Raw genomic sequence first — 11,902 nt, forward strand, 5'->3', positions numbered from 1 at the left:
GAGTTTGGATAAAGTACTGAACATACACAGCAGACTTAAGTTTTTGATTGAGCCTGACTGGAGAGCCAGACAGGCTGGGTCCCAACTTTTAGGACTATTCAATTGGCTCCATTGCAGCAGCCAAGTTCAATCAAGCACATATATGATAGAAAACAAATACTAGTTGAAACCAGATCTGGTACATATCAATGCACTTGTCTTGAATAGTTCTTCATATACTGATATTAGAGCAGTTCTTCCGTACCAGTTTTGCTGTTTTCCACCACAACTGCTTCGTAGAGCGTCTCAGTGAAGTGCAGTGGCTCATCCTCTCCCTTCAAGTGAATAAGGACCAGGCAGGTAGAGGTGAGAGCTGGCCTCCCCTGGTCTGCAGCCAACACCTGCAGGTTAGCACCCAAGAAACTCTGACTAATGGAACCATTCAATCGTATGTCTCCTGATTTACCGTTGATGGTGAAAAAAGGGTTGTTTCCCACCAAGCTAAACCACACAGTCCCGTTCTCACCACGGTCACCGTCCACTGCCGTCACCGTGGCGACAATCTTGTTTGGGATCGTCTCCACGGAGACCCAGCCAACAATGGGGTTCTCCGTGCAGACGGGTGCGTTGTCGTTGGCGTCCTCCACCTGCACGGTAACCGCGGTGGCGGAGCTCCGTGGACCTCTGGCGCAGCCGTCGGTGGCCACGGCACTGAAGGTGTACTGAGCACGGCTCTCCCTGTCCAAGGGCCGGGTGGTCCGAATCACGCCTGTGGTGGGCTCTACCGAGAAGGCCCCCAGGGTGTCCTCGGCCAGAGAGAATGTCACCTCGCCGTTGGGGCCCTGGTCCGGGTCTCGGGCCTCCAGACGCAGCACTTCTGCCCCTGCAGGGAGCCCCTCAGCCAAGGAAGCGCGGTAACTCTTGCGGTGAAACGAGGGACTGTTGTCGTTCTGGTCCAGCAGGAGCACCAGGAGCTGGGTGGAGGAGCTGAGGGGGGAGGGTTGGCCGCCGTCGCTGGCCTGGATGCAGAGGGTGTAGCTGGGCCGCTCCTCCCGGTCGAGGGCCCGCGTGGTACTGACGGCGCCCGTGGTGGCATGGATGGTAAAACGCCCGCCGTAGTCCTCGCCTGGAGGGATAAGTCAATACACTCCAGTTAGATTAAATCTGGTTGAAACCAAGTAATTTTCCACTGAAACACAGGTGCTCCATTTAGGAATCTCACCCTGTATGGCGTAGGTGATGGTGCCGTTGGCTCCGTGGTCTGGGTCCGAGGCCTGGGATGTGTGGATGACCCCGGGGGGCAGGTTCTCTGGCAGGCTAAGCTGAAAGGACGCCTGCATAAACTCGGGGACGTTGTCGTTGTCATCCAGCACCGAGCATAGCACCGTGGACGTGCTGGAGAGGGGCTGGACGCCACTGTCCCGAGCCTGGACTGGTGAGGGGGACGAGGGAGAGGATGCAGAGGGACAACAGGGAGAGGAAGGTGAGGGTTTAGGGAGAGGAGGGTGATGGTTTAGGTCCTGTTTGAATAGGGTTGCAAAATTCCTAGGTTTTCCAGAAATCCCAGTTGGAAGATTCCCTGAATCATACGGGAACGAGAAGGAAATCCAGAATCCCCCAACCAGGATTACATTTTTTTAAAGGAATTTTTGAAATACTTTGTTTGAATATTGTTCAAACTTTCTTCATTAAATTTGTGTCATTTTGGAGACCTATCCTATCCAGTAGGTAAGACGGCCATATATCACGATCATTGCAAGTAAAGCACTGCTCGAGAAAAGCTGCGGTTTGATGAATAGACAGTTCTGTTAGTACTACTGAGAATAGAATAAAAATGCAACAGTGTGCCACCCCTCCTTGATGTGATAGCTGAACTAACAGTTGGAAAGGTGGGAGCAAGGGATCAACTTTGTGGTTTTCACCGCTTCAGTCATTCGAATGCTCTTTTTTTACCCCACAAACATCGGCATGAACAAACACCGGCTCCTTCACAGATTTTCTTTATTTCATGAGTTCTACGTTTTGTATCCTTCACAGATTTAACAGACCAATAACTTAGCAAAATAGACTGTACTTTGAAAGTCATAACTGAAGACGTACTTCTTTCACAGCTTCTCTCTACATTGTACCAACATCTTATACTGCCCGCCCACCCACCCCTCCCCCCCAAAATGCTGATATGAAACAGATTTTTTTTCAGGGTTCATTTTCCCCCTTGTTTTAATCTGACCGTACCAGTGGAAAATTGGCCGACGTCTCTTGGTATTTCACAATCATCACCGGGTCGATTCTGGCACGACTTCAAATCATCACGGCTTTCCTGTGATTATATTTCCTTAGATTTTAATTGTTCAAACTCCCTCCAGACTGTACAAATATCGTCATGTGCACATCTGAAAGCAGTTTATCACAAAATATTATTGCATATTTTGGATGTAATTGTATTCTTGTAAAGGGGGGGGGGGGGGGGCTGGGGGAGCACACGAAAAATACCCTAGTCCAAGGCATAAAACAGTCCGTGGAACATGAGTCTACCCACAAAGCTGAGAGTCTTAAATAGCACCCACCCATAAGCAGTGGACTATGTAGGGAATCAGGTACCATTTTGGACGTACCCTTGTAACGTCTAGCCTCAACATAAATCAAATCTGGTGAATAATGTTGCTTTCAAAAAGTGGGTAGACCGAGTTCTTTATGACTCTGGCTGTGAACCATACAACAACAAAAAGAGAGATTGAAAGAGGGCGAGAGAGTGTAGTGGCGAGAGAGCAGAGGAGCAAATCGCGAGAGAGGGACAGCGCAAGAGAGCGAGGAAGGCGTGAGCACGGGAAAGAGAGAATGAGGGAATGAGAGAACCCGAGAAAGAGAGAAAGAGAGGGAGAGAGAATGAGCAAGAGGGGGGAAAAAAATCTAGATATTTTATTAAGCCCTATGGTGGAAACAGATGTGACAAGCTGAGAGGTGCCCTAAACGAGAGAGGACTGCCATATGGGATAACTGTCTCCACGTATCGCATGGTGGGGCTTTGAAATATTAGTGAGTTGGATGCAAAGGATTTACTTCAGGCACCAGACAAGGCCCAAAAATCCTCGTCATTTGCATGAAGAGACAGATATCGGGGACGTACAGTACCAGTCAAAAGTTTGCATACACCTACTCAATCAAGGGTTTTTCACAGTGGTGGGCCGTCAGGGCCTGCAAGGCCTTCTCTGCTGGCCTAAACATCATCAGAATATATATTTTTTTTAAATATATTTTCCCACAAATATGTATTAAATTATTCCCCAGAGTAAGAGTAATTTCATAGCTTTCCTCTTGGTTGCACTGCTTCCAGCCCCAGGTTGAGATTTTGAGGGCTGGTCTTTGTTAGATCTTTTATCCAATCATATTCAGCCATCATGTGTTGCCAGGGGTCTAAAATCTGCCCTCAGGCCTTCAGAATCAACAGTGCGGGCGCTTGTAGCTTATAGTGAATGGAAATGAAAATGTAGTGTCAACCAATCAGCTTTAGAGTTGGCTATTGTACGCCTTCTGGCTGGCTCCAGTGTTACACAGGAGCCAGCTAGCAGGCGTAGTGCGTGCACGTCTTTTGATTGGATTACCAATATTGAGAGGCAGGTCCTATGGAGATCTAGGAAACTGAATTTGATAAACAAATTAATTTGCGTACTACTAAGCTGTTTTTTCAACCCACAATGGCGGAAGGAGGAGAAGATATCGATTTGGTCGAGGATATAATTATAACGCCATTCTCAAGACGAACTTTTCAAGAAAAGTTAGACATTGTAAGGAGAGGTCGCCCGACGCCACAAAGCCTGTCACAGGCGGGAAAGTGCTTCGTTCGCTCGCCACTTTCAAAGTTTCAACTACGAGCGCTGTCAATGGCTCACAGGCTCCTTGGCTCCGAGAAGCACTGCAAACTGTACTGCTGGGAATGCCTATTATTTGCAAGTGATCGATTTGGTGTTTGGAGCCACACTGGCTTTGCAAACTTGAGTTGTCTAACCAAGGCAGCAACGAGACACCAAAGTACGGCTGGGCACTAACAAGCAATGGTGCTTTTGAAAACTTTTGGGGACACCGGAGTGGATCTACAGCTCAAAGAACACACGCGCAGGGCAACGGAGCTGCACAATGAAAAGGTGAAGGGAAATATTGAAAAGACTCATTGATTGTGTCATGTTTTTGGGTAAACACTGTTTACCCAAAAATGTCAATTTGTCAATTTCAAGGTGACGCAACGCCTGGTTATACTGCGTTTCTGTCTAAATGTATAGTTTCTAGAGTCATGGCATCATAATGAGGTGGATTAATTCGGGTGGGACTGTGTAGTACCTCACTGAAGGCCCAGGCCCACGGCACGCCACTGGTTTTTCATCATTTTTACTATTTTCTACATTATAGAATAATAGTGCAGACATCAAAGCTTTGAAATAACACATATGGAATCATGTAGTAAACCAATTTATTTTTAACGAATCAAAATATATGCCAAGAGTACAAAGCTGTCATCAAGACAAAGGGTGGCAACTTTGAAGAATATCAAATAGATTTTGATTTGTTTGACACTTTTTTGGTTATTACATGATTCCACATGTGTTATTTCATATAGTTTTGATGTCTTCACTATTATTCTACAATGTAGAAAATAGTAAAAATAAAGAAAAACCCTGGAATGAGTAGTTGTCCAAACTTTTGACTGGTACTGTACACGTTACCTCAATTACCTTGACTAACCCGCACATTGACTCTGTACCAGTTCCCCCTGTATATAGCCTCATTACTGTTATTTTATTGTGGCTCTTTAATTATTTTTTATTTAACTTCAGTTTATTTTAGTAAATATTTTAAGAGACTTATTTTTCTTAAACTGCATTGTTAAGGGATTGTAAAGTAAGCATTTCACTGTAAGGTGAATACACCTGTTGTATTCGGCGCATGTGACAAATACAATTTGATTTGAAAATGGTGCTACAATTCCACTCTCTGGCTGATATCCCCAGATATGCGCCCACCCCCTAGACAGATATGCACGCTAGACGTCGCTGAACTGCAAATCACCCTTATACAGTCTTTGGGTGGAACTTTCTCACTGCAGAGAAACAATTTGTTAAATATCAACCAACTAAAGTGAGTGTGGCTAATTATTTATGTTACTGACATACTCTGTGTGCGCGCGCGCGCAAGTGCGTGTAATTAAGATGAGCATCGGTTGACTTTCAAAATGCACTATGTGACAAACTGCACATTTAACAGTAATGAGTTGCTGTGTGGAATGTGTATAACCTCTGAGGGTGAAGTGCTGGTGCAGCTCCCTGTCCAGTTGGGAGGTGGTACTCATCTCTCCAGAATGGGGGTCGATGGAGAAGAAGTCGTAGCCCGGCCCGGGCAACAGGCTGTACCACACCGCAGCATTCTCTTCTGTGGTAGAGAGATGGATGGACAATGTTGGTTACAGGTGGAGTACTGTTCACATCAATATCAGATGCATGGTACACAAAATAATAAAATATTACAAATACTTTCAGCGTTTGCTTGAGCCTGCCTTGAGTGCCAGATAGGCAGGGTTTGGACCTTTGGTTCCATTGTGCCACATAAGCTCAATCAAGCAAAAATGAAGTATTTGAAAGAAAACATTATTTTTACTCTGGTCTGGCACACACACGAAAACAGTATCAAGACTGAGGGCACGTAGCCATGGCACCATCCATCCAGCTCATGGTTTGAATCAAAGACATTCAAAACAAGGAACATGTAATAAATAGGACATTGTTCAATAAATGGCAGGTATGCACATAAAAACCATCCATTTCAATATTAACAACCCTTGCTACGGCTAGTCTAGCGCTCCAGCCTCCAACATTTCCACCAAAGTTCACTCATGCTTTCCATCAAAACCAATGAACTACTTTTTTCTTCTGGCAATATGATGGATGATAACCCAGCAAATTCCACTTGGCTCCTTTTAGACATCTTGGGTTGTGTCCTAAACGGCATCCTATTCCCTTTATAGCACACTACTTTTGACCAGACCAAAAGTAGTGCACTATATACAGAATAGGTCAAATGAAGTGCACTACACCATAGGGAATAGGGTGCCATTTGGGACACACACACTTGAAGTTTAGGTGCGCATTAATAAATATTCCGCTCTGACGTCGCCGTTTAGCATCTCGTTAGGTCAGCCCATGTACGCGTCCCAAATGGCAGGGAATACGGTGCCATGTTTAGGGGCCCGTCTGGAAAAAAAGAGGCGTTTGGGACAAGGGGCCTTATCTGATTCCCAGATTGAAACCAGTGCTAACAGGGGTAAATCACCTCGAGATATGATCTGTGTACTTAAATAAAGGAAAAAAACAAATGAAAATATTTAGCTAACCTTCACAAGAGCCCCACCAAGTGCTGCGGTATGATTCAATGCTAGTGGATCACCCATGCACACAACCTCGAATCCCCCCCAACATCTCACTCGCCTCCCCCTAGTCCCAGGCACAAAACGGATGAAAACAGGTAGGTACATGTCCAATAGGAAACACTTGTTATCCATTGCAAAACGTTTTGCTACGGCGTGCCCTAATGAACACAACCCAGATTGGTGGTTTCGAGGAAGAACAGGGAGAGGTGGCAGTAGGGAAAGTGCTGCTAGTAGAGTACCAAACAGATACAGACTGATGTCCCTGACCTAGTTATAGCCCCTCCAGCCCTCCCGACATAGAGGTCAGGTGGTAGAGCAGCCCCATCAGGCACCAGCCAGCGTAGGTCTTCGCATGTGGTTCACATCACCACACACTTTCACGGGACAAATATAACTCAACCACTAATTGTCAGGGGTGACTGTGGGATATATTCTCTTCCCTGTCTAGCGGCCCCAGTGATTACAGTGGACGGTTTTGTACAGTTATCACACACACACACACAAAAGTTCGGGGTCACTTACATTTCCTTGTTTTTGAAAGAAAATCAATTTTTTTGTCCATTAAAACATAAAATTGATCAGAAATACAGTGTAGACATTGTTCATGTTGTAAATGACTACTGTAGCTGGAAACAGCAGATTTTAAACCGAATATCTACGTAGGCGTACAGAAGCCCATTATCAGCAACCATCACTCCTGTGTTCCAATGTCACTTTGTGTTAGCTCATTCAAGTTGATCATTTTAGAAGACTAATTGATCATTAGAAAACCCTTTTGCAATTATGTTAGCACAGCTGAAAGCTGTTGTCCTGTTTAAATAAACAATAAAACTGGCCTTTAGACTAGTTGAGTATCTGGAGCATCAGCATTTGTGGGTTCGTTTACAGGCTCAAAATGGCTAGAAACATAGAACTTTCTTCTGAAACTCATCAGTCGATTCTTGTTCTGAGAAATGAAGGCTATTCCATAAGAGAAATTGCCAAGAAACTGAAGATCTGGTACAATGCTGTGTACTACTCCCTTCACAGAACAGCACAAACTGTCTCTAACCAGAATAGAAAGAGGAGTGGGAGGCCCCGGTGCACAACTGAGGACAAGTACATTAGAGTGTCTAGTTTGAGAAACAGACTCCTCACAAGTCCTCAACTGGCAGCTACATTAAATAGTACCCGCAAAACACCAGTCTCAACGTCAACAGTGAAGAGGCGACTGCGAGATTCTGGACTTCTAGGCAGAGTTGCAAAGAAAAAGCCATATCTCAGACTGGCCAATAAAAAGAAAAGATTAAGATGGGCAAAAGACACTGGGCAGAGGAACTCTGCATAGAAGGCCAGCATCCCGGAGTCGCCTCTTCACTGTTGACGTTGAGATATATAAAAAAAATACTTGTGGGAACACATTGAAAAACATCACATATTTCTGACAAACTATAAATTGTACAATAAAGTGAAGAGACACAGGCAAAAACTCTTGTCACGCAAAATGTCAGTGAAAGATTGTAAACTCAGGGAGGATTTTTAAAAATTATTTTGTATTTTCCACCAATAAAACTACTATGTTATTACTTTCATTACCAAAAAATGTAAGATGGACACACAGTTGAAGTCGGAGGTTTACATACACCTTAGACAAATACATTTAAACTCAGTTTCACAATTCCTGACATTTTATCTGAGTAAAATTTCCCTGTCTTAGGTCAGTTAGGATCGCCACTTTATTTTAAGAATGTGAAATGTCAGAATAGAGAATTATTTATTTCAGCCTTTATTTCTTTCATCACATTCCCAGTGGGTCAGAAGCTTACATACACTCAATTAGTATTTGGTAGCATTGCCTTTAAATTGTTTAACTTGGGTCAAACATTTTGGGTAGCATTCCACAAGCTTCCCACAATAAGTTGGGTGCATTTTGGCTCATTCCTCCTGACAGAGCTGGTGTAACTGAGTCAGGTTTGTAGGCCTCCTTGCTCGGACATGCTTTTTCAGTTCTCCCCAAAAATGTTCTATGGGATTGAGGTCAGGGCTTTGTGATGGCCACTCCAATACCTTGACTTTGTTGGCATTAAGTCATTTTGCCACAACTTTGGAAGTATGCTTGGGGTCATTGAACATTTGGAAGACCCATTGCGACCAAGCATTAACTTCCTGACTAATGTCTTGAGATGTTGCTTCAATATATCCACATAATTTTCCTGCTTCATGATGCCATCTATTTTGTGAAATGCACCAGTCCCTCCTGCAGCAAAGCACCACCACAACATGATGCTGCCACCCCCGTGCTTCACAGTTGGGATGGTGTTCTTCGGCTTGCAATCCTCCCCCTTTTTCCTCCAAACATAACGATGGTCATTATGGCCAAACAGTTATATTTTTGTTTCATCAGACCAGAGGACATTTCTCCAAAAAGTACGATCTTTGTCCCCATGTGCAGTTGCAAACCGTAGTCTGGCTTTTACACGGCGGTTTTGGAGCAGTGGCTTCTTCCTTGCTGAGTGTCCTTTCATGTTATGTTGATATAGAACTAGTTTTACTGTGGATATAGATACTTTTGTACCGGTTTCTTCCAGCATCTTCACAAGGTCCTTTGCTGTTGTTCTGGGATTGATTTGAACTTTTCGCACCAAAGTACGTTCATCTCTAGGAGACAGAACGCGTCTCCTTCCTGAGCGGTATGATGGCTGCGTGGTCCCATGGTGTTTATACTTGCGTACTATTATTTGTACAGATGAACATGGTACCTTCAGGCGTTTGGAAATTGCTCCCAAGGATGAACCAGACTTGTGGAGGTCTACAATTTTTTTTGAGGTCTTGGCTAATATCTTTTGATTTTCCCATGATGTCAAGCAAAGAGGCACTGAGTTTGAAGGTAGGCCTTGAAATACATCCACAGGTACACCTCCAATTGACGTCAATTAGCCTATCAGAAGCTTCTAAAGCCATGATATTTTCCAAGCCGTTTAAAGGCACAGTCAACTTAGTGTATGTAAACTTTGACCCACTGGAATTGTGATACAGTGAATTATAAGTGAAATAATCTGTCTGTAAACAATTGTTGGAAAAATCACTGTCATGCACAAAGTAGATGTCCTAACCGACTTGCCAAAACTATAGTTTGTTAACAAGAAATTTGTGGAGTTGTTGAAAAACGAGTTTTAATGACTCCAACCTAAGTGTATGTAAATTTCCGATTTCAACTGTAAGGAGAGATAAGTAAGAGAAGGCCACTGGCCATTCAATTTTTTTTTACAAAGTTTGGAGTGAAGTACTGAACAACCAGTCGCGCTCTCTCCTCACAATTTCTCCAACACTGAAGCAAAAGACAAAGATCAACACCCCCCCCAAAATATATATATATATAACAAACAATACAACTTTCCTCAACTTAATTGTGGGAGAGATGGAGAGAGAGAGAGCGGCCATTGAGGCACGCCACAGATTCAGGCCACTCCGGAGAGAGGTGATTGGAGGAGACAGATGAACACTCAAGGCCTATTAGCACAGATGGTTGGGATTATGGACTCATTGTCGGTGGGACATTTCACATCTCCTGGAGGAGCGGGGGCTTTCTGTCTGCTTGCTTTTCTTAGACACTGGTTCTCACCCCCAAGAATGTCTCACATACACACACATGGACGCACGCTGAGACACAGACACACACCTCCTTGGTGTTTGAAAAAGAGCACACACCCTCCCTCGCTTCACCTTCTTCCTCAACTTTCAATATTTGGGAGAGCAATTAAGAAACGTGATTTGGGAGATGGCGGGCTACTGCGGGGAAAAGTGTTACAATAAACAAGGGCCAACGTGTGGATGTGCGAACGTGATTAAGTTGGGTCGTGAGTGTAATTCAGTGGGATGTATGCTTGAACTAGCCTGTGCAGAGAGAAAACAAATAGTAGAAGACAAGATCAGGGGAGCGCACTGCGGCTCTCCCTTAATTTCAATCAAACCCAAAGGATGCATCCCAAATAGCACCATGTTCCCTATGTAGTGCACTACTTTTGACCAGGGCCCATAGGAAATATGGTGCCATGGGCCCATAGGGCAGTATGTAGAGGACAGAGTGCCATTTGGGACGCAACCCTAATGGAATGGGACCAACAGAGAAGTAGAAATTCTTGACCTGTCAGGCCTCTAGGGCTCTACTGAAAACTCACAGATTGAGGAGGATTGTCGGTTAATGGTGCCCCTGTCAGTGTGATATACTGGTGATTGACATGAACCATGTATGGACAGGTGGGCGAAAGGGAAAATGGGGGGGGTTATGGTAGACTTGTGTGGCTTTTCGGCAAACAAGGTTACCACATAGTTGCACCTACTTAATAGTTATTTGAGATAGGAATCTCAAATGTTTCCATAAACTGTGTCTTTTCTGCTGTAGATACAGTATGTCATATCAAAAATAATTTAAACTGCCATTGGACAGTGTACAGTTAGAGAGCAACATAAGAATCAAAATTGAGTATAAAAAAAAAAGTCCCAAACCGAAATCCAAACCATAGCCAACTTGGTTATTTTATCAAATGCAATTTTATGGTCAGGATTTTGGGTTAGAAAGGATAATCAGCAGTGTTTGTTGACCACTAAATCGCAGGACAGATCAGACTCAGCACAACAACTGTAAGATAAGGTAAGATATGCTGATGCTGCCACCTAGAGGCTAAACTGAAATGTGACACTGTGTACATCTAAACTGTGGATGGGTTTGTCTACAATGAGTGATGTGGGCTCTAGGTTATCTAGAGAACTATTCTGCCTATTGTTCTTTGTCCTGACCACCCTGAGGTTGGGGGTTTGATCCTGGGTCGATTCATAAAAACTCTAAAAATGGGACCTGATGCCTCTGCTTGGCACGTTGCATTAAGGAGATGGATTGGGGGTAAGGGGGTAGGTAGGCCTTGTGATCTCCAGGGGGTGTACTTCTACACCAAACTGCCTTATGCTACAGAAACATGAGGCTCCTTCCCCATGGACCCTTTTGGCTCGGACAAAGCTTACTTCTTCCTTTGAGATGAGGCACTAGCTAGCGCAGAACAATATCTCCTATAAATAATTGAAGCACTGCAAATGGAGAGAAAACTGTGTGACTTGTTTTTCTGCTCTGTATTTCTGCTCTGTATTCTCCATCTGAACTGAACAATAAAACACAATTTGAAAAAAATAACAGTATCCAGAGTGGCACGTACCGGAGTCCTTGTCTGTGGCGGACACAGTGACCACGCTCTCCCCAGGCTCTCTGTTCTCGGCAACGCTGGCTGTGTAGACGTCCTGCTGGAACAGAGGAGGCTGGTCGTTCACATCCCCTACCTCCAGCATCAGGGTCTGGATAGAGGAGAGGGAGGGGACCCCCTGGTCCGAGGCCTGGATGGTCAGGGAGTGGGAGGTCTGGAGCTCGTAGTCCAGAGGGGATGCTAGGTACAGCAGACCTACGGGGGGAGAAGAGGCAAGTTGAGACTGATGTACTGTGGCAGTGTTCCCCTGCCATTGTATTGATAGGGCGGGCAACTA

The 11,902-nt window shown here is 44.6% G+C and overlaps 1 protein-coding gene across 1 annotated transcript in view; it reads right to left on the reverse strand.

Moving 5' to 3' along the window:
• Positions 1-11,902, reverse strand: part of dchs2 (dachsous cadherin-related 2) — a 54,654-nt gene that overhangs the window by 10,496 nt on the left and 32,256 nt on the right. The window contains exons 11-14 of the mRNA XM_038999002.1: positions 11,581-11,820; positions 5,266-5,400; positions 1,202-1,411; positions 245-1,105 (exon numbers count right to left, since the gene is read on the reverse strand). Of these exons, the coding sequence (XP_038854930.1) occupies positions 245-1,105; positions 1,202-1,411; positions 5,266-5,400; positions 11,581-11,820 (1,446 nt within the window). The remainder of the gene's footprint in view (positions 1-244; positions 1,106-1,201; positions 1,412-5,265; positions 5,401-11,580; positions 11,821-11,902) is intronic.

The sequence above is a fragment of the Salvelinus namaycush genome, chromosome 8 (assembly GCF_016432855.1).
Source record: "Salvelinus namaycush isolate Seneca chromosome 8, SaNama_1.0, whole genome shotgun sequence".
Taxonomy (NCBI): domain Eukaryota; kingdom Metazoa; phylum Chordata; class Actinopteri; order Salmoniformes; family Salmonidae; genus Salvelinus; species Salvelinus namaycush.